Genomic DNA, 24,232 nt, shown 5'->3' on the forward strand with positions numbered 1-24,232 from the left:
AGCGAAAATTGATAATTTGGATGAATTTTAATCACTCGGACTGTTGCTCGCATCTTGATTATTATATTCACAACATTTTGACCGATGTAACCTCCACGTTCTTCGGGTTTATCTTTATGAACTTATGAATTTTTCTGTCGAACTTCGAAACCTGACAGAACTGCCTACGCTTATAAATTTGACATAAAAGATTATTCTACCACAAGTGTTCACATGTGTTGTTGTTGAACAACAACAACAACAACAACAACAACAACAATAATAATAATAATAATAATAATAATAATAAATGTACGAGGGGCGTGCAATAAGTAATGTCTCTGACCCACTTCCCATAGTAGTAGAGCAACGAAACTTGGTACAGTTATTAGTCTTTCTCTACATAGGAACCACCCAGAGTTATGCATTTCTTCCATCGTTTGATGCAGCTCTGGGGACCGTTTTTGTAGCACACCCCAGGTTGGTTCTCCAACCACGACGTGACTTCAGAAATCAAGGCTGCATCATCTGGGAAACGCTTTCCTTTCAAAAACAACTTCATGGCTGGGAAGAGGTGAAAGTCAGAGGGTGCAAGGTCAGGAGAATAGACAGGATTGGGCAGGATTTCATAACCACACGCTCGTGCTTCTGATCTGGCGACATGCGAGTTGCGGACGGGAGCGTTGTCCTGCAGGAGGAGGGTACCTTTGCTGATCTTGTCTCGCCTCTTGATTTTGACAGCTTCCCTTAATTTCCTCAAAAGTGAAGCATAATAGGGTCCTATAATTGTGGTACCCTTTGTCAGGAAATCTGTCATGGTCCCAGAAATCTGTTAGCATGACCTTGCCAGCAGAAGGCTGCACCCTTGCCTTCTTTGTAGGTGGTGAGTCCAAGTGCTCCCACTGCATTGACTGGGCTTTGGTCTGTAGATCATAGTGATGGACCCAGGTTTCATCCTGTGTAATCAGTTATTTGAAAAACTTTGACTCATCTTCTTGGCACATCTCCAAATTCATCCTCGAGCACTTGACGCGTTTTCGCTTCTGGAATGGTGTGAGCAACCTGGGAATCCATCTGTCAGACACCTTATGCATATGCAAATGGTCATGAATGATAGTTTCCACAGACCCTGTACTAATCTTGACATCTTGAGCTATTTGGCGAATAGTAATGCGCCGATCTTCCAAAATGGCAGCCTCAACTTGACGGACAGATGCCACATCAATGGCAGAAGGGGTGGAGCGACCAGGTCTGGGAGGTGTTTCCACAGACTTTCGGCCATGTTTGAATTCACGATGCCAGTGTTTTACAAGGTCATATGACGGGGCATTATCATCATAAGTTTCTTTCATTTCATCCAAAGTCTCCTGTGGTGTGCGTCCTTTCAAATACGAAAACCGTATCACTGCTCGACATTCAACAGGCTCCATTTCACACCTGACTCAGTTCAAACACCTGTAAAACAGAAACCACAATTAGTTCAGAGCTGTAATTTATCACATAACCCGTAGAGATATAAATCATTGCACATGCAAAATTTCAGCTAGATCAGCCAACTGAAAGTTACTTATTGCACGCCCTTCGTATTGTCATTGCTCGCCTTTAAGTTTAAGACAGAGATAGAATCAATCAACACAGCGCTTTCTATTTCTCTGGGAAATGAACATAAGTACACTTTATAAGTTCTTATGGAATTCGACTTAAAATAATCCCAGACAAAAATTAAAAAAAAATGCAGACAGAACATTATGCTGTGCGTCCTCGTCACAGAAAGAAAATGTCATATTCGAAAAATCACTGAAATTGATCAAGTAAATTTTTTAGATATAATTTTATTACGATTTTGAGCGATTGTAGGAGTAAATTGTATGCATTACAAGGCTTGTTTTGATCTCGGCAGTTCAAACTGAGTTTTATATCCTTATAAACAATGACAGTTCAGAACATATCGTCACACGTCAGTTTATTTTTTGTAAAAAATACGTAATGCATTTCAGTGATTTTTGAAATATAACATCTTTTTTTCGTGACAGATAGGAATATCTCCAAATTCTGTCCGTAGTTTCTGCATTTTAATTTTTTAGTCAATTAAGTCAAATTCTAATTAAGAACCTATTTATATTTTTACCTGACCGCTTGCCATGACATTAACTTCAAATCGGAACAGTTCCGGCCAAATATTGTCCAGGTACCAATCGAAGGATTTGCATTTGAGTCGTTTTTTAAGAAGTAGCCGGTCAGTCAGATTACCGCTATTGATGTGCTGTTCACGAAATATCGAAGAAAAAAAAAGGGAATCATTGCGATTTATGAAATCTTGTCAAAATACAAAAGCAAAATGTAAAAGATTTGTTATTAATATATTTTAAATAATTACTTGTCATTTAAATATTACTTTTCTTCTATTGATAATACATTTTTATTTCGTATTAGGAACACCATATTAATATTACACTGAAAATTTTTTTTACTTGAAAATAACACGGTTTTCATATTTAAAGTCGCCTTTGATATCACATGAAAACAAAATTTTAATATCACATTGCAAATGTTTTAAATAAAAAATTTTAATATCACATTGAAAATGTTAAAATAGCATTTTAAACATCACATTGAAAACTTTTCTTGAAAACATTTTATGAGGAGTATTTTCATATTGCAAAGTTTTTCTAAAACATTAAAAATCGCTTATATAATATTAAAACGTGACCTTTTTATTGCATTTAAAACTCAGTTTTATATCACATTGAAACATGTTTTTAAATTACATTAAATGACAAGTTTCTCCTATAGACTTTTTTTTATTTATTACATTTTCACCCCAAACAAGGCACATTGCCACTTTGGTGTAGGGGGCTACTATCAGGGGTAGCAACTACTGGGACACTATGTTGGGATTTGGGCAGCAAGATGTCGGTTCATGTTACACTTGAACTTCTGCATGTCAGTACAGTTAGGGAAGCAGGAACCTGGAATAGAATTCCAGAGTTTAGGGTTATGGGGAACAAACTACTAGAGTAGAAATATCTTTTACATCTAGGGATCTCTACTATGTAGGGGTGGGACAGCTGCCTGTCGGGTTTGTCGAGGGTGTCTACGTCGTGGGGGCACAAGTGTCTGCAGTTCGTCAGAGCATTCACCATTAAAATACTTGTAGAACAGGCAGAGAGATGCAGCGTTTTGTCGATGGGACAGAGGCTGAAGCTTAGATGCCAGTTCAGGGCCTATCAGATTGGCGACTCTCTTTTGAACCTTGTCTAGGAACGAGAGACTAGTAGCAGATGCACCAGCCCAAATGTGACAACAATAATCCATACATGGGCGAATGGTGGCCTTATAGAGGTACAGGATACTTTCAGGTGTCAGTAGTTTTCTATCAGATTAAAAAAGAACATTGTGCATCACATTGAACAACAATTTTATTACACATTAGACAACTTTTTATATAACATTTGTGATTGTCTTTACATACCGTTTTCATATAAAATGGAAGCCCGCTTTTATATCACATTTAATAGCGTTTCTCCAATCAGGTATTCGTAATATTGTGATTAATATCTAGAATCTAGATAATTAAATCAATTTTATCAGCAACAAATATTGATTCACATTGTTAAAACTATATGTTAAGTGTTGAGCCATTATGTTGAACAAAGATGGCGGTAATAAATTAAATCGGCGACGGATCAATGCAGTCACTATCTCGAGTGTTGAGTAATTCTTAAGAACAAAGATGGCTGCGAAGAATCAATGTAGTCTGGATCAGCTGTGGTTCAGTCGTTTCACGACGGACTCGCAGCGTACTGACTTGCATAAAAAATTCGATATTTTTAGAATGAGGTCGGAGGCTTCTCATTGGTTGACTTTCCTAACTATAGTTATAAATAAGATCATACAAATGTTGGTCGTCATACTCTCTATTATGATAAAAAAATTTGAATGCTCCCACCCCTTTTTTGATAAAATGAAAAAGTCCTTTCCGACTCAATTTTGTTTGATAGTGTAAAAACAAAAAAATATTTATTGATTCATTTTGTTTTATTTATTTTTGGAATTTAACTCATTTATTCTCATTCGTCAAAAAATATCAATATATTTGTATTATGTGTGTAAAAAGAAGTCATTTTTAATCTAAAGTTTTTTTTTTTTTTAATACATATATATATATATATATATATATATATATATACATATACAAATACATGCAGATATACATGCTTTTTAAATATATATACAAATACATACATTTATACATACCTTTTAAATGTATATAAATGCATACAGATATATATTCTTTTTAAATATATATATATTTATATACAAATACATACAGATATACATATTTTTCAAATATGAATACAATTTTTTTAAGGAAAGGGTTCTCTGAAGGAAGAAAAATCACTTTTTCTAAACAAAAACTCGAAACATTCTGTTGGATATTTTTAGTTTGTTAATTTAATTAGGAAGATAAGAAAAAATGGTTGCAGTTTATCGTCATAAAAATCAATGAGACAATTTACAATTTTTTTTTCGACTTTTCATTTTGGGTTTCTGAAAATAAATTTTTTCAAGATTAAATTCCAAACAGCGATGAAATGTTTGAATCCTATACTTGTTACAGGTTTTAAAAAAATGTTGGCTATATTATTTTTCAGATTGTACATAATAAAGAGCAACAGATTTTTGTTTTACTGATTTCATTTCTTATGAAATACTTGATAATCAGTATACTTCGACCTTTAATGAATCATAGAGTTATTTAAAAATAAGATACTACTGTGGTTGTCACAATGCATTACTACTGTTTTTTGTTTTACTTAGATCTGGGTTTAAAATAGACTTTAGAAGGATGTTTAGAAAAAATGCTTCTTGCCCTGAGTGTAAAAATGCAATGAACTCTGCTACACAGGTAGAAAGGGCCAAAGTCTGTGTGTGTGTGTTTATTTTAGTTTTTCATGAGATCATGGGTCCAGTACTTGACCGTCTATATATATATATATATATCCCGTTATACTTTTTCGATCGCAAGTGTCTCTCCAATCTGAATCTGAAAGTCTTCCTAAATTTAGGGGATATGTCGACTTTTTAAATACTAAAGATTGTTCCTGGGTTTCTTTTAGAAAACGAAGGGCTTGTTTTAAACGTGTTAAGTCCTTAATTATTAGTTTTGAGATAACTTGTTACAGTGTAACATATATCAGGCCTAGTGACGCTCATCAAATAGATTAGACTTCCAATACTTTGTCTGTATAATCGATCGTCTATCAATTTAGTTTCGATCTCTGTATTTGTATGCATATCAATCTCAACGGGAGTAGTACGTGGTTTAGAATCTTGCATTCCAAAATTTAGTAGGATTTTGTCAACGTATCGTGATTAGTTCATTGTTATAGTTTTATTTTCACAAGTAAACTTTATACCAAGGAACCATGATAACTGTCCAAGATCGGCCATTTTAAATTTTCTATTTATTTGTTTTTGACATTTGTTAAATTGTTGTCATAATTTGAGACGAGTAATACATCGTCAACCAAAAAAACAAAAAAAACCCAAAAAACAAAATCAACACTTTATACTTATATTTTTGGTATACATGCACGCATCTACGGGTCACAGCCTGAATCTTTGCTCTATTAAAAAATATGGAGTGTTAGTTTACAATTGTGAGTGCTTGTTTTAAACCGTACAGTGGCTTATTCAGTTTCCATAGGAAATTTATATTTTTCATTTTAAATCCCTCGGGGGAGGGGATAAATATAAATCTCACAGTCAATCGGAGCATTTGATTAAGCATTTTTTTTTACATCCGTTTGATATATTTTTAAATTGTATTGAGCGGCAAGTAATAATAAAATTCTAATTGTCGTTAAATTTGTTTTTGTTGAGAATGTGGAAAATATCTGACCCCAGAAATTTGGGAAAAACCTTTTGCAACAAATCTTGTTTGAAGTTTCACTGCCAGAGGCAGTGATTTTTTTTGGTAAAAATCTATCGAGAAGAAATTATATTCTCATCCTATGGTTTCGGTACCATTTCATGTGCATTATTTTCAAATAAAGCTTCCAATTTGGATTGCATAGGTTTATTTATATTCGTAGTGATTTTCTGAATTAGTCGCCTCAACATTATATTTCTGGTGTGCTTTTCATCGAGTAACTGTAATCTATTGCATAGTCTTGTAGCTTTTCAATTTTTAAAATCTGACCTTTTTCGATCCCTTATCGGATGTCGACGTGTCGGATTAATATTTAGGCCAGTAGATTTACTGCAATTTTATCATTATTAATATTTTCGTTGTTATCGGCAAAAACACTAGGTAATATTTCTTTACGTTTTTCCTCCACTAGTTCTTCATTTTTTAAAATTAAATGTGTCATTGAATTTTACACATCTAACTTTTTTATGACATTTTTTTTTACACAGTGATCACCACTTATCAAGTCCCGGAAGCCACTCAGGGATAAGGGTTATTGCAAGTACATTACGTTAGTGTGGAGATTTGATGAAGTGTTTACTTAAGGGGGCGGTTCATTAGGAATTTGTTAACGTTGGACTTGAAGACATCCAAGTTGTAGTCCGGTGGGAAGCAGGCAGACGGAACAGAGTTCCACAGGCGTGCAGTTCTAAGAAAGAAGCTTTGTTCATGGAATCCACGTTTTGATCTAGGCACAGATAAAGAGTGGGGGACATTTTTCACAGTGGATTCAGCTAGACGGGTGTTTTTCGTGAAAGATTGGCGAGGGGGGGACCAGAGATTGGAGTTCAGACGAGCACCTGCCATGGAAATAACGATAAAACAAGGATAGGCTCGCAACGTCTCTTCTGTGGGAGAGAGGTTGCAGGGTAGAGAAAAGATCACCCCCCACTAAGCCACGAAGTCTATTTTGTACTCTGTCAAGGCAGGAGAGGCTGTTTTAGCAGCTCCTGCCCAGATATGGCAACAGTATTCCATCCTTGGACGTACTTGACATATTAAGTAGATTTAGTAATCCGGTATACTTTTATCGTAACCTATGAAAATACCCTTTTCGCTTTTAATATTTATTTTACGGGTATTTTCTAAGACTGCATAGCAATTTGAACAAAATATATGCATTCGGTTCAATTTGGGTTTTACGCCTAAAAACGCTTCATACGGGGTTTTGCCTAATTATTTATTGAATAATCTATTTCTTATACATGCCGCCGCCATTAAAGCGTATGTCCATAAACTTTGGGCTAATTTTGATTCGATAAGTAGATATCTTGTCATCTCGAAAAGGGTTCGCCATACTCTCTCAGTGGTGCCATTGTGAAATGAGGAATAAAGTGCTGATTTCTCCTGTTTAATACGATGGTTAATAAATAAAAGTTCAAAGTCTATACCAGTAAATTTAGTCCCATTGTCTGAGCGAATACATTTTACCGAGCCGTATGTGGCGATGCTTGCTAAATATTTCTTAATGGAGAAGATAGTGTCGGATTTGTTTCTTTTTTAAGAAATAAACCTTAACCATGAATAATCATCAAAAAAATTGAATGCATACCTGAAGTTATCTCTTCTCATCGGGCTTATCATGCCTGCCAAGTGACAGTGCACAAGTGAGAGAATTTTCGTGGCCTTTTTGTCTGGTGTTTTGCTTATATATTTCGCCATTTTTCCCTGCGCACAAACACGACAATTTGGAAGATCGTCTGAAGGTATTATTTTCATGCCTTCGACTACATTTGGTAACGTTTTAATATCAGCAGTATTGCAGTGTCCGGGAATTTTATGCCAGGTTTCCAAGTCGTAACAGGCGGTTTTGAGGGGAACCATACTTTTAAAAAATAATACAGTCGGCTATTTTCTTTAATGCCAAATACAGTTCCATTTGGGTATCTCCATTTTGACTTGTTATGACCATACTTTATATTCACGCCTTGTTCGATGGCTGCTTTGCTTAAATGTAAGTATGAAAATAGCATTTTTAAGAATACAATTACACATTTCGCCTTTATTATTTTTTAGTGATATTTTAGCATCGCCTTCTTCAAGACTATATCATTTATTTAAGTACCGTCGGGCAGTTCGACAAAATGACTTCGTGGGTTAAAGTTCAAATCAAAATTAATAAAATCAGATTCCTTGTTCATAACGTGTGGTGTAGCGCCACAGTCTACAAGAAGATTTTTATCGTTTGTCATATTGTCAAATTTACATGTGAATAGAAATGTATGTTCTTCATTAAAGTTTTCAAGTCACCTTTTGAGTTTTTATATCGAAATTGGAAACTTGTGATTGAGTCGTCCACAATTATATCAGATAGTTTTATTCTTTTTCTTGGGAAAATTATTTTTTGGGAAGACATTGCGGTGAGATGTGTACTTTTGTTGTGTCGATTTCGAGAAGCATTTTTGAACTTCATGATATTGTTAAAGTTATTATTGTTGACAAGCATTCGATTCGTCTCTTCGTTATCACGCAATGCCACTTTAAAATCACTGAAAGTTATGGGTTTGTCTTTTTGCGTAATAACAGTTGTAAATGGTTTAAACTCGACTGGGAGTCTCTTGAGTGTCATGGAGATTAATAAACTATCGCTTATTATTTCACCAGTGAATGCATTTGCTGTTTTAATGTATTTGCTATTGTTTTTGCCCTTATAAACTAGTCAATAATAGTTTTGTCTTCGTTGCGTTTTATAGACGTTAGTTCTGTATATAGAGATATAATTTTCGGTTTCCCTTTTGAAAAATACTGTTCTCTTAATATGTTCAATGCTTTACGTCCAATATCCAACGCAGCTCTTTTAATCAGAGACAGACTTCTATCGTCGATGCATTGAATCAGTTTTTCAAAAACAGTTGCGTTTTTTCAACAAATTAGGGGTCATTAGGATTCTCTGGTGGAGAGTGAATAACTTTATATAGTATTTAAATACCCCAGAAATTTCATCTGCCACAATTCGAATTTAGATTCCGGTCCTTCAAAGCAAAGTTGATGGGCGGGCGCATAACTTGTTGTGTAGAGCCATTATGTTGAATAAAGATTGCGGTAGTAAATCAAATCGGCAAAGAATTAATGCAGTCACTATCTCGAGTGTTGAGTAATTCTTAAGAACAAAGATGGCGGCAAACAATCAATGTAGTCCGGATCAGCAGCGGATCAGTCGTTTTCAGATGGAGACTGACAGCGAACTGACTTGTATCCAAAATTTTATATTTTTATATTGAGGTCGGAGGCTTCTCATTGGTTGATTGTCCTAACCGTAGTTATAAATAAGATCGTCCAAATATTGGTAGTCATACCTTCCATTGTAATCAAAAACATTTTAACACAACATTTTCATTTCATCGATAATAATATTTTATTCTGATCGATATTTACTTTTTTTTATTAGTCTTATAGAAATGAAGACAGGTGAACATTTTGCTGGCAGAGTAGGAAGTTCTAACACTGCCGCCCATAACATCAAGTAACATTAAATAACAGACAATTGCTTTATAACCAAAGATTTATTGATAATTACTCTCCAATCTCTTTCGCTTTTGATAAGCTGCTAAGCAACTTTCGATTTTCAATAGAAATAGATAGATAGATAGATAGACAGATAGATAGATAGATAGATATATAGATAGGGAGAGAAGATATAACAGTGTCTGGTTTATGTATTTCATAGCGTCACAGACTCGTAATTGCTTTCTGTTGTGGAAACTAACAGGTAATAATGAATTATTCCATATACTATAAAGGCCGGGCGAATATGCCTCTCGGCGGTTGTGCTCGAGTTCTATATTTATGGTAGTCGGACTGACGTATATCCACACTTTTTATTTGTTTTAGTTGCTTTTCATTTAAATATATTTTATTTCCGCTAATTACCAACTTGTGTGTTTCTTCCAGATCCATACGAGACCATAACACTTACGTAGATCAATCGGTGAATACGTTGTTCATTCACACCCGTAAGCATAAGTCCTGACTTTGTTTGAAAATGAACATACACATTTCAGATAACAATATTAATCAGATTTTTAACTTTTACTTTTGTATTATTTTCTAACCATGTGTAATTTTAGGAAATTCTATCCTCAGTGACAAGGGTTAACACTGCTAGTTTTAAATAAAGTAAAAATAAACACTAGAATATTTGACCTATTAAATCAAATTGTCAGAAAAAAACACTGACCTTCATAGCCGGATAAGCATTGTAGACGTACTTTTTGTACGGCCCCATCCACACGTCGACGGCGCGTTTGTAATTATATATTTCCGTCTCTTGTCGGCCTTCAGGAAACAGATAAGGCTGTGGTCGAGCGATATGACCAATGTGGGAACACAACGCGTGGACTAACTGACCACCACACATTGACACCTACAGAAAAAGAAAAAAACGAATAAAGAAACCATGTATATTCTTTTAGTTATCAGATGAGAAGTTTTAAACACCATGAATAGCATTGCGACAAAATTGTTTAAAGTAATGCCCTTTAAATTAATCTAACGACACTTGTGTATCTATGTTATTTTAGACAATTATTTTTATTGTAGTCATTCTTTTGAGGACTGGTATCTTCATATTCACATTTGTTGTTGTTTCATCACACTTCAGCCAACTCAACCTTTGGCCTTCTTCATGTGGTTAACTGGGATAAGAAATGCGGAGTCTTGTAATAGTATCCCCAGTAATTACTGCCTTCCATAGTTGTCGTTATCTCACCACGTTTTAGCCAACTAATCCTCAGAGCTGCTTTAAGTAAGATTGCAATCGCTATATTCAGACACTGCTCGCATCGAGCAGTAGAGACAACGACTCTATTCACTACGCCACAGGTCCCGAACGGCGATCAAGGTTGGATTTTATGGACTTATAAATCCATTTTATTGTGCGTGTTCTTATCTGGTCTTCCATTGTCGGGTCCGTACCAAATGGTATTATATATTAAGTTGGTGAAAAAACAATATCGTTTTTTGACGTATATATATATATATATATATATATATATATATATATATATATATATATATATATATATATATATATATCTGATAAAAATGACATTATTTTTGCACCAATCTATTATTTCGTTTTTACTTTTTTGAATCCTTTGAGATGAGGTTTCATAATGTCTGTACACATTAAGAAGGCAACAGGATAAGTTGGCCGAAACGTGATGAAACAAAATCTATGAAGATGAGGATAGTAGTCCGAAAAAATGAATACACAAATTATGAAGCCTCACCCGAAAGGACCCTAAAAAATACAAATAAAATAATACATAATTTATTTTTGTTTTTGTTTTTTAAGAACCTATTTTCAAAACAGGGGAGGCAAATAAAAAAAAACGCTGATCTTTTTCAAAATGTGGAAATGTATTACTCAACAATGTGAAAAGAATTTTTTATTGAAGAATTTTGTTAATTTTATTTTTTTTTGCAATAAATGTTCAGATAATTAATGCTTTATTTTGTGTTAGGTGACGGCGAACCTAAGGATGGTGGCAACATTCACATGGTCCTTTCTCGTAAGTACGCGATATCATTCCAGAAAGAAGCCTGGCCAGTAAAATATAAGGAAAACTAATGTCAAAAATAGAATTTTCGGATTCACACGATATGGTAATGATTGTATTACTCAGGTGTATTTGTTTTTGGTTTTATCGAAATATTTCGAGAAATGTCGATGTTTTGGTTAAGATTTTTTGGACTTATTTCACAGTGCACCAAATGAAGTTCAAATATATATATATATATATATATATATATATATATATATATATATATATCCTGGGTGATTTTGTTGTCAGAATAATTATTAGGGGATATATATTATTTTATTTAGGTATCCATGTACAAAATACATGAATTGTAAGTTTGGTTTTGGGAGCCATGATTAACCGAAGTAGATTATGGATGAATAGCAGATGTAGATTAAACCCATGGGTAAATAATCTGTTTTAAGATTTAAAAATATACTTTAGATTCTTAATTTGTTAAATGAGCTATCGTAGCCTTTTTTGTATCTGTTTAATTAAATTAATAAATCATAAACGCTTTCTAGTATCTACTAGACCTGAAGCATCAAACGGTCTTAGTTGTCTCCCTTTAACTGTTTTAAATACTAAATACAACCTTTATGTCCACATAATTCTTAAACTAGTAGTTAACAATGTAATGGATTATCTCCTTTCGTAATTAGTTTTTTAATAACTACCTGGAACCGTATTTGATTAGAACGATAATGAATTTTCAAATATTAAATAATGAAAAATAGAATAGGGCCCTTTACTCGGAATGTTGTATAATGATTAATAAATGTAAGGTATTGTTTTTCTTTATTTTCTTTATTTTCCTACTTAATAAAATATTAACCCTAAACTGGTTTTAAGACAAAGATTGAAGCAACTTGGTTTATGAAGCTAAACAAAAGGTTAACAAAACAGCTTACGTTAAATGTTAGATGGCTGGATTTTGACCCCGAAATAAGCAATTCTTTGTGAGAAACATCGCTTGTGTTATATGAAGACTGAACAGCAAAATAAGCGAAGCAAGAGTTAAAAAGCTGCTGAAAATAGACTTAAATTAAATGTCCAGTGCAATATAAACTACAATTTATTGTGACTGCGAAGAATCGTATAAAGATTCCTCCCGGTGCGCTGCGGTACTTCCCAAGTAGAGCAGTTAATTAATCGATTTGCTTAAAAAATGAGCGATTTCACCAGTTTCGATGACAATAATTTATGGGAAAGTGAAGCTTTCGTTGATCTTCATTCAACCCCGAATAATACTTATTTTATTGATTACATAAAATTTAATAACATTTATTTATAAAAAAACAAACATATACAATTTACTTCAATCTTTATGAACAGAATTGATAATAAACACACTTTTTCAAAGAGAAATGAAGTCTTTTTACCATACGAGCAAGAGAGAGAGAGAGAGAGAGAGAGAGAGAGACTGTGAATGAAGGATTAGCTTACCCTCCATGATAGTTCGAGATTTTCTCCGCCCCAGATCTTCATTCCTTTGTCATAAGTACCGATTTCTTTGAAATATTCAGAATCGACTGCAAATCCTGCTCCGACCATTACAACTCCTCTAAGATAATGGGAAGAATAACCAAAATGAAAGAGAACTACGAGAAAAAACAAAACAAAACGAAAGAACAAAACAAAAATAAACACACACAAAATAACAACAAAACAAAAACAAAAGGCAAACAGACAAAGAACAAAATAAACAAAAACAAACAATGAAATATAATTTCTGGAAATGATAAAGTACTCTTGAAGGGATTATATATATATATATATATATATATATATGTTATTTTATATATATATTATTTCATATATATATATATATACTTTATTTTATATATATATATATATTATTTATTATATATATAGTATTTATTTGACGGGTAATATATATACATATATATTATTTATTTTATATTTAATTTTAAATATACCTTTTCTCAATATCTCAATAAATTAAACAATGCTTTAAAAAAATAATTCTCGGCGAGCCCGGGGTATGTTGAAATATTAAAACCAGTATCGATGATTATGACCTCTTAACCAATAATAACTGCAGACTACGATATTCTTTCAATAGAATCCCAGACAAACACTAGGTGTAAATAGATGTGGTATTTCTGTCCTGGCAGGTGTGGCTTAATGAACTGGTTTTATTCGCTCTTGTAATTGCGAAATGAAAGCCAAACGCAACAAAACGTCGGAGTCACAGGTTTCTATTTCTATTAGTGATGGGACGATCATACTTTTCGCGATTCCTATAAACATTACCAATTTTGTTTTTAATTCCCGATTCTGATACAATTACCGATTCTGATTCCAAAAGCGCCTAAAGAATTAGAATTTTATTTATTTATTTTTTCACTGGGATGATAGTTTAACGAGAGTAAATAACCAGATTTTATAATAAGGTGGGTATAATTATTTTTAATTTTACAAATTTTTTAGTATATATGTATTCTTAATTAAATTTTGTAAAACTCATTTTGAGATATTCAGTTAGATTTTTCAATCATGGCAGAACAGATCCAAACAAAAATATATAAATAAAATGATCGGTTTATGAATCGGAAATTAAGCTCAAATTATTCCGATTCCGATACCCCCCAAAATTCCAACTTTTAGATTAATGATTCCAATTAATGGTCTCAACACAAATTTCTCTACTAACTCGGCGAAAGCTAAATGACATCGTATCTGGTCTCTCTTGCATGCTTGAAATTCTGAGTACTTATGCTATATGTGTGCGTTTTATAAATGAATGCTCTGTAGATTTGTTTATAAGCGTATATATTGTAAAGGAATAGATTAGCAGTATCCCATATCTGTATAATTCGCATATACATAGAATATTGTTGTCATATCTGGGCTGTGTATAATTTTGTGTGTATCATTCATTAGTCTCTAACACTGTGGCAAGGTGTAATACTCTCGCCCCCCCCACAAGTGTTGGGAAAGTGAGAGAAAAGAAAGGGGAAATTGGTTTATCGACAGGACAATGGATACTAAGTTCACCAAAGAAGACAAAAGGAAGCTGAGATGGCATTGTTAGTCAAGGTGTGGCAGTGATTGGAACAAAAAAGGTCAAAATCGTTAGAGATAGTTTACGGTCACTTTTAAGGGTTGCAATGAAAATTACGGCAGTTTACAGTGGTTAGCTATAGTTGCGGACACTCTTGGGTGTGATGTTTAGCAACTTAGGGCAGTTGCGGGTGGGGTACGGGGAAGCCATATCGTGGTTTGGGCCAGGTCGGGAGAGCTATGGGAGATGTTAACAATTAACGAAATCAGCCTCGACGAAAAAAAAACCCGAAGATATAGACGTTAGCTCAACGAGGCTCGATGCTGTCACACACACACACACACACACCCACACACACACACACACACCCACACACACGCACGCACGCACGCTCACACACACATGTATATATACGCACACTTGCATACAGAAAGTCACTGATAGTTGTAGAATGTAACAAAGTGTGTGTTTCGTTTTATTTTTTTTATAAATGTGTTAGAGAATGGATCGAGAGAGAGACGGAGGTGAGTAAATTATATTGTAGACACGTTGATCGGAAGTGAGGGTCAGCTGATCGGATGCGTGTGAGTCACGTGATCAGGTTAGCTGAATCGGAGAGATTGGGTTTTGACATAGAAGACGACGGACGGCTTAACAGTCGTGTCCTCCCCTTCACTGGGGAAGGGGACGCTGACGTGTGTGGAAATGAGGCCAAGAAGAAACCACGCAAGCCAGATATTCACTTTCCATCCTTCTGCGGTCGATAACTAGGGTGAATAAAACTATAAAACTGATTCATCGGTTTGGAGTGATTGAATCTTCGTCCTAACAGGTTCCCATCTCCCCTCCACGACACGAGATGAATTCAAGTGGACCAACATCGTCGACACATGAAGGTATGTCGAAATAATACATATACCACACACACACACACACACACGCACACACACACAACGGCATATGAAAGAATAGGCTGAACAACTAGACGATCAAACGACGTTAATCCTTATTAAATATACAACAAACACAAATTTTTGTGCCCGTGGACCAGTCCACTCATACAAGGGTGAGTGTGGAAAAAATCGAACATGGAGGTTACTATAGTAAAAAAAAATGTAGACACAATGGAAAAAATATTGTACACTACACAACGGGGAAAAAAGAAAGAAAGGAATGAAGAAAAATAGACACATTAAAATTATATATAGATAGATTTATAGGCTAAATTAAGAAAAAAAAGAAAAGAAAAGAAAAAAGAACGTTACGGTGTAGAAAAATAAATAGAAGAAACTGAAAAAAAACCCAGCTATATCGATCGACATACAGATAATAAATTGTTGAGCTTGAATATATAGCCAATGTGTAAAACAGAAAGAAAAAAAGAAATAGAAGAGAATAGAAATATGAACTTTAGTTACAGTATGGTTGAGAATAAGTCCTGTCACATTGAGAGAGAAACACGTCAATCAAAAATATTTGTTATGAATTAGAATGTTACACAATTACACACACTTAAATTGTTGCAATTTCAGACTGTAAAACTCGTTGTCTTTTTGTGAAAAAAACAATGGACAGGTTCTGCCAAGTTGAAACTTTTTTCTCTAATTGTACGGTTTTTTTCTTAGGAATTTTTTTTCTGGCGTGGAAAAAATGTTGTTCATTGATATAAATGCTTGTAATTGGTATAATGTAATTTTTAATGTATGTTTTTTTTTGGATTAGGAAGAAACACAAGTATTGTATGAGAACGGGGGGTGTTTAGGAAGTGAAAACAAAATAAATAAATTTCCCCCGTGTAACAAACGTTGGATGACACTTTGGGAAGATAGTAGCTGCTTTTCCTTTCATTCAGAGTATGCTGAAAGTTTAAAGAAAGTTTAAAGAAAAGAAATTAAACTAGAACAGAAGCATAGATGATACTATCGGGTGTCATTTACCGATGTTAATTTTAAATTACGACGCGGTTACATCGGAAAGAGACAATTAAATACGATTAAAATGATTAGAAGATAATTAAAGAAATATATAAATGTGGAGTTGTATGTGGTCTAAGAGAAGAAGAGTCAGAGACAAAGAAAGAAAGATGAGCGTTTTCTATGAAAATACATTTAAGGAAATATAAAAATGTGAAATGGAGAAACGAATGAAACTGTATGAGTACTTGAAAAAGAGTAATAAATAAGTGGATAAAGAGAGATGATTTATTTTATTCTATTAGACTCTAAAATGCATTTAAAAAAGAGGGGAAAAAGAAAAACAAAACAAAACGATGTTGTATAAGTGTTGAAATACTTATTATTGTTGTTTAAATTGTTAATGTAATTGTTGAAATGTTATATTGTTGATAAATGTTATATTGTAAACTATGGTGGAGGAGAGAGGAAAGTGAAATGTATTATGTTATGCATACATTTTTTAAATAGAGACGGGGGAATGTTACACAAAGGGCCCGATCTAAGCCGGGTTGACATGCTAGTATATATATGTGTATATACATGTATGTTTTTTATATGGATAAAAATGTGGCACGCGTCTGCGGATGGAATATGGTGAACATGACAGTTACATCAGAATTTTTTCAATATTTCTCACGAATGTAAACAAAATTTGTTATTGTTTGAGAAGGAATGTAGCAATTAAAGGAATCTGGTTATGTTGATGTTTTTAAAAGTTGACAGAAAAAGTGACACAAAAAGATTGGCAGATGGAGATTGATTGTCAACCAAGCGGACGCAACGATATAATCCTCTCTGTCGCTCTCCCACTCTTCTCTCGCTCCATCATAACAGAGAAACAACGAGGAATAAAAACGGACTGTTGCTTATACCAAACGTGTTGTTGTGAATTTGAATTCTTGAAAAAAAAAAAAGGTTCATAATATAACAAATGTAACACGTGCACGACCTCTTCGAGGGCCGCCAGTTTGAGAGACGAGGAAACGTGCACTAAAGAAGACAAAAGATGGGAAGACCGCAAAACAGTATTGGGGTCGGCGATTATCGAGTAAGGGGACATGTGGCATCAAACACATTTTAAACTTATAGGCTAGATACCTTCTTTTCAAGTTCAACTAACCCGTCTCATCCCTCTTTGTTACCGAGGACTTCCCTTCAGTCAACCGAAGTTATTCCAAACCTAACCTAAAGCCGTTACCTTAACAGAAAAAAAGGGATAAGCAAAAAAACAAAAACAAAAAAAACAAGCAAATAAAAACAAACATGTTTTACGTAAATAAACAACATTTAGAGATAACAAATTCATGAAACCTACCGTATGTTTTATATAATAATAATAATAATAATAATAATAATAATATATATATATATATATATATATATATATATATATATATATATATATATATATATATATACACATTATCCCCCTTTTCTTTATTGACATTAATAGTGGGGCAAAACTCTGTCACTTAGTGATGCAAGCACCAAGCGATAAATATTTTCTATCGAATTGCTTTTTTTTTTCGCGTTTGAAAATTTGGTCATCACTCGTTATATTCCGGCAGTTTACCTAGGCTGCCGGAAATTTCGACGCAACATCCACGGAAAAACGAGTCGATCTCTGCATAAGTTCCTTTATTTTTGAAATAAAATAAAGTTGGGAAATTAGTAAAACAATTTATTTTGCTTTATCTACCAATTTGTGATATACTTGCATTAAAAATAATATTTAATATTTTACAAAAAGTTTAAAACTTATTTCGATTACTGTAAAAGAGAGATTAAATAAAATAATCAGCGACAGATATTTGTCTCGGAACAGAAGCTAAGTACCTAACCGGAGCGGAAGCGAATAAGGATACATAATGCAGAAGCCAAATAATTTAAGTCTAGGCGTTATACGAAGTCTTGGAAGTAAAACTCCTGTATTTTATATGAAAAGTTAATACGAGTTTTGTATTATTTAGATTCTACTATTCTCTTCTTCAATGTCATTTCACAACTTTTCTGTCGATATAACCACCGCCCTTCTTCAGGCATATCTTGTTGAACTCGGGAATTTTCTGTCGAATTTGGAAATATTTGAGTCCAGTCTTGCAATCTGTACAGAATTTAGAACGAAACCGTTTATTTAATCTATGGACGTAGCATGCTCTCGCCCCGAAAGTAATTACATGGTAGAATTCTTAAATAATTCTTCATTGTATTCTTAGGATTGCACGAACGGAGGATTGAACCGTCAACCTATATGCGAGTTTCATTCAGAACTGAATTTTACCTAGTAGTTTATCCGCTTTACCCTGGGTCCTTACACTCAAGGTGAGAACATTACTTCAAAGAATAAAATAAAACAAAACTAATAAATTATCAATTCTCACATGAAAAAAAAAATCAGAATATGATTTTTTGTTTTCCAGAGCGAATTTACGTTTGTAGAAATCTACATTTATGGTCGTGAAGATAATTATACACCTAAGATGCTTCCCATAAAATCTTCTATTAGAATTGATCTAGGAGCTCTAAAACATTAAAAGAGTGATTTCAAACGTATTCTAAATTGGGGTCCGATTACCGGATAAAATATTTAGCAATATTAGAATGCTGACTCACAGGTGTAACTGCAATCTTTTCTATAACTGATATATATATATTTTCAGAACTGCTTTAAAGCTTCACGCTCACTCATTTTTCGACCAAATTTGAAACAATTATTCCAGTTTATAGATCACCCTTTTAGATATATTGAGAAAAACATCAATTTCCGTTCAGTAAAACAAAAGCTGTGATGAATTTTCTGGTATTCAAATTCGTAAAAAATATGTAAGGAGGTGAGCGACGCTTTTTATGACTGGTTTCAACAGCAGCCACGTCGCTTTAGCGACTACTGTAACTACTAATTCGAAAAGAGAAGTAAAAGTGAAACAGAGAGAATGAAAGCATAAAAGGGAGATAATTGGAGGAATTTTATTGAAAGCAGACAAGTGTTGTACATTGTTATTACATGCGTGTTTATGGAGGCAAAGCGATAAGACTGGAATTAAACAAATAACATTTGAGTTCATTAGAAACCTGGAAAAATCATGGATTACAATAGAAAAATGTGAGCATGAAAATTAATATGGTTTAACTTAAACATGGCAAAGTAAAGGGCTAGTTGTTAAAACTGAAAAAGGAAAGGGCAAGATATTCTAATAAAAAATATAATAAATGTATAACTTAAAACATTGCAGCATTAAGATATCTTTTTAAAATTCAATTTATAACATTATATGCAGTACTTCATCGTTGGCCGCACCTGGCTATTACATAGGTAGAGAATTGCATCAGGAGTGAGATATCTACTGGAGCGGTAGAAGGATTCCATCATTTTTCCAGCGACATTGGCAATGGATTTGATATATGTGTTCCATTTCAGGTCGGGAGTAAAGGTCAACCCCATAAGCTTGTCAAAACATGAAGCCTTCCCAAGACAAGAGGCGTTATTTCACTTTATGCTAGATTGGCATCAGAGCGTTGATGATGTAGAGATAGAAGCTTGGTTTTAGCCGTTGCCCGCAAATGGTAAACCGAGAAGTTTAATTGATAAGCTCTAAGGTAGGTGGTTATTAGTTATGACAATCGGTGGTTGAGATGCTTTCTTGTAATTATTAACGAAAAGAAGCTTAGAATTAAATGTTGCTATCCATTTATTTACGCATTCTGGAGGTCATCTTGTAAGGTTTCCACCATTACCTTGGAGATATGCACATTCATTTTTCTATCATATCTATTATAGAGCGTAATTTCATCAACAAATATACTCATATCGAACACAGTTTTATCAGCGAAGTCGTTTTTGAGTTTCAGGAACTAGCAATGGGACCTGACATTGCCGGGATTTAAGGAGGATCAATGAATGTTCCACTCTTCCAACACTTTTATTGTCATGGAATGTGTGAAATAGCCAATTTTTCAATCAAATTGATTGGTTGCCTGTTTTAGACGAAGCCAAATCGCGATGCCCGAGGAGGAAACTTCACATGTCTCCTCGCAGTGGCTTTATCCATAATACATTATAATCTACATTGTACTGTAGAGAACCTACTGTTGATTTTATAAAATTATTTTATATAATTGCTTTGAAATATAAAAGTCAATTATCATGTTTCAATTGCTTTCAAAACAGAAGCATTCATATAGAACACGTCCCATGTCTTATAAAAGGTTGTATACGCCGCGTTCGTCTGCTTGGGAAGTGATAAAACTTCTCAAATGCACATGCAATGTTAGGCTATATAAGGATGTTAACTTCGGACGTGTTCCTTCTTAAATCGAATTTTTCGATTATCGATTTTTTTTATAGTTATCGGAGGCATTCCAATACAAAATCCACAGAAGAACACCCACAAACACATAAAAAAAAACATTTGTGTGAATAAAAAGAAATATATATCGTCGGCTCATGGGTTTGGGAATCCATAGCGAACAAGCACAAATACAGACACACACTAAAACAATATATATATATATATATATATATATATATATATATATATATATAACTACTTCATTTACTCATATAAAATTAATATACGAAAGTATAGATTTATGCGTAAACTTTAAGTATTTACTTCAAAAGTGCTCAATACGTAGGTAGAGCTAGTTAGTAATTTATAAAATACATATGGCGATTAAGTTACACTGAATATTCGGCGTTTCATCCACTCTATGATTCCTCAGGCTTATGCGCCTGGGGAATCCTAGAGTGGATGAAACGCCGAATATTCAGTGTAGCTTAATCGTCATATATAGACAGGCACACACATATATATGTATACACACACGCACACACATGCACACACATATATGTATACATATATATACGTAGACATGACTTACTGAAAAGCTTCTGTAACTGCTTTGCCTTCCATTTGTTCATCTCGAAAATAGTTCTCGAAAAAAACAAGTTTCCAATCGAATCCATATCGAGGTTTGTAATCTCGGTCAAAATAGTAAAGCAGACTTTTGGCTCGAATGTAATCCAACTGAGACATTGCCAGCGTTGTTCGGTTTTTCTTTATTTCTACTAAAAGAGGTTGCAGCCTGGAATAAATTGAAAAAAGGTAATATAATAGCGGTTGGATTCTCGCTAAGATAGAATTATGCTTTTTTTTTTCAAGCGTCACTCACCCTAGGCAGGTTAAACCGTCTTCTTCCGAGGGAGGAAGTCTCATGGGATTATCAAATTCACAAGTTATCTCCATTCGCATTTATATTCCCATCAGAGGTAATAACGACGTTAGACTTTCGCAGTTCTTGTAGAGAGACATCCCATCAGGCGCTATACGTAGTAAAATACAGCGCCTGATATTCCAAAATGGTCATCAATTTGATACTGTCGCACTTTAACGATACTCTAACTCTGCAATCTAACAAAAACAGTTGTGTCAACGTGATCATGCTGTATATTCAGCTAGCTCGTTCTCGTTCATCACATAGTTTTAAACGTGATTGTCTCCCCTTTAAAATGTCTTGTCTGCATAATAGTAGAGCATAAATACATTTTAGAAGTGTTATCTTTTAGCTGTTTTGTTTTACGGCATATCAACCATTTACGGCATATTAACCATTTACGGCATATCAACCATTTCGTGTCGTTCAATGTCGAATTCAGTATAACATGTAAAATTATGACTTACGTTCTTAATATCTTATAGCATTTCGCCAATAAGAACTGGGTAGCATTAGTCCTAATCTTTTTAAGAGAGAGAGGGAGAGAATAAAGAGATAGAGAGAAAATAGAGAGAGAAAGAGAGAGAGAGAGAGAGTAGATAAAACGTTTAGTTTTTATTTTATACAGTATAATTTCTGCACTTGTTGTTATTGTTGTTGTTATAGATCTTCAACACATTTACTAAAGTATCAATAGTTACGTTTTGTCTTTTTTAGTTCGTACTAGCATTCAGTCGGGCTTTGCTCGGGCCCTTTGTACTGTTCATAACTTTATGTGCGTATATATATATATATATATATATATATATATATATATACATATATTAAAAAGTTTGACTCCTTTCCAGATAATCTACATCTAAAATTGCAAGTGTTTAGACCGAAAATTGGTGGCGGAGTTTGGTAGAGTTTGCAAAGGTCAATTCTTTCACTTGGATCTCATGGCAGCAACTGATAAAGAAACTTCCTGCAATTTTGGATACCCTTTTTGCAACATTTTAAATGTTTAGACACAAAATTGGCTGACTAGTTTGCACTTTTGACCCCTTGATAGTTAGATGTTCAGTCAAAACCCGATTAAAAAGCTTGACCTATGTCTGAATACACTTTATGTAAAATGTTTTGACCAAAATTGACTGAGTAATTTGGTACAAATCGCAGAAGTCAATTTTTATTTGCTTTGACCTCAATTTGGACCCCGTAATATTTATTGTTTTAAGCTCCAATCAAATTGAAAAGTTTGAGTATCCCACATCTAAAAATTCAAGTGTTTAGACCCAAAATTGGTAGAGATCAAATCGTTGAAGTTTGACCTCTTGACTGCTAAATTACTGACCGAGAACTGATTTAAAAGATTTTCCCAAATCTCAATACCCCTTATGTACAATCTCAAGTCTGTGGACTGAAAATTGACAGAGTAGTTTGGTAGGAAAATGTACACACACAGATATACATACAGACAAACAATTTCACTTTTATAGATTTAGAGATTGATTCACACAAGAAATATAAGAAAGGACATACATTATGTTTTTATTTTCAAAAGTTTACCTTTTTTGATGGTCGATTTAAAAGATAAACAGTTTAGAGTGACCGGCGTCGATTAAGTAAAGACATTGTTAATCAAATCCCGGCAAAAGCATATACGTATATGCTTAAATGTAGTTGTATCTAACTCACTGCAAATTCGCCAGTTTTTCCGTATCTCGCTCCGTTTTCCGCTTTTCCTTCTCCTTTCTATTCCTATTTCTCTCTCTCTCTCTCTCTCTCTGATTGTCTGTCTATTTAACTATGTAAATTTTTCTTGTCAAGTTTTCGATGTTTGTAAAATATACGACGTATCTAATTTAAACATCATAGCCGATAAACATTACTATTATGTTTTTGTTTACTCTATTTTATTTTTTGCACGTGATAATATGGCGAATTAATGTTAAAGTTATTGATGGTGACAGTCATGAGGCTGACGATTTTTAGTTCTGCTATACGTCGGTAACTTACGTCTAGGTATTACATAACTACAGAACATCCGTCCATTTAAGCATAACGAAATCTCTGCATGATTAAACATTAACATATGAAAACTGATATACGCACTCTGTGCAATGCGATCTTATTTGCACATCAATTGAGTTTAAAATACGAAGCTAATGAACAGAGTTTACGGTAAAAATATCTTTATAAATAGAAAGGCTACACGTTCAATTGAAAATTGATATCTGTGATCCTGGTACTCATACAAAGAGCGACTCTTTTTCTGTGGATGATGCGCGGACATATTGGGACAGCTTACGTAAACCATCGGAATATGCCGAGCGCTGATCAAATTTTAAAACGCTGGAAAAAAGAAAACATTATGATAGAAAACATTTATCGTATAATAATTTGAATGAAACAAAAAAAAAAAAAAAAGAAGAAAATATCATTCTACGGTAAGTGGCATGAATAAATATTTATATTTTTGAAAAATAACGCGTAGCAAAGCATGACTTGGTGTGATTTTGTTTTGTTGTTTTTTTATTGTCAGAAATCTTAGTGTTTAAATTTTTTTTTAGGA

At 33.7% G+C, this 24,232-nt stretch overlaps 1 protein-coding gene across 6 annotated transcripts in view; it reads right to left on the minus strand.

Moving 5' to 3' along the window:
* The window catches only part of LOC145276812 (polypeptide N-acetylgalactosaminyltransferase 13-like), a 434,740-nt gene that overhangs the window by 401,856 nt on the left and 8,652 nt on the right, over positions 1-24,232 (minus strand). For 5 of the 6 annotated variants that reach the window (XM_080128141.1, XM_080128142.1, XM_080128140.1 and 2 more), the window contains 4 exons: positions 21,343-21,546; positions 12,925-13,042; positions 10,131-10,316; positions 2,108-2,242 (listed from right to left, as the gene is read on the minus strand). In XM_080128141.1, the coding sequence (XP_079984267.1) occupies positions 2,108-2,242; positions 10,131-10,316; positions 12,925-13,042; positions 21,343-21,546 (643 nt within the window). The remainder of the gene's footprint in view (positions 1-2,107; positions 2,243-10,130; positions 10,317-12,924; positions 13,043-21,342; positions 21,547-24,232) is intronic. The other variant, XM_080128143.1, reaches the window with a different exon arrangement.

Source organism: Euprymna scolopes, chromosome 5 (genome assembly GCF_053919585.1).
Source record: "Euprymna scolopes isolate OS-2025 chromosome 5, ASM5391958v1, whole genome shotgun sequence".
Taxonomy (NCBI): domain Eukaryota; kingdom Metazoa; phylum Mollusca; class Cephalopoda; order Sepiida; family Sepiolidae; genus Euprymna; species Euprymna scolopes.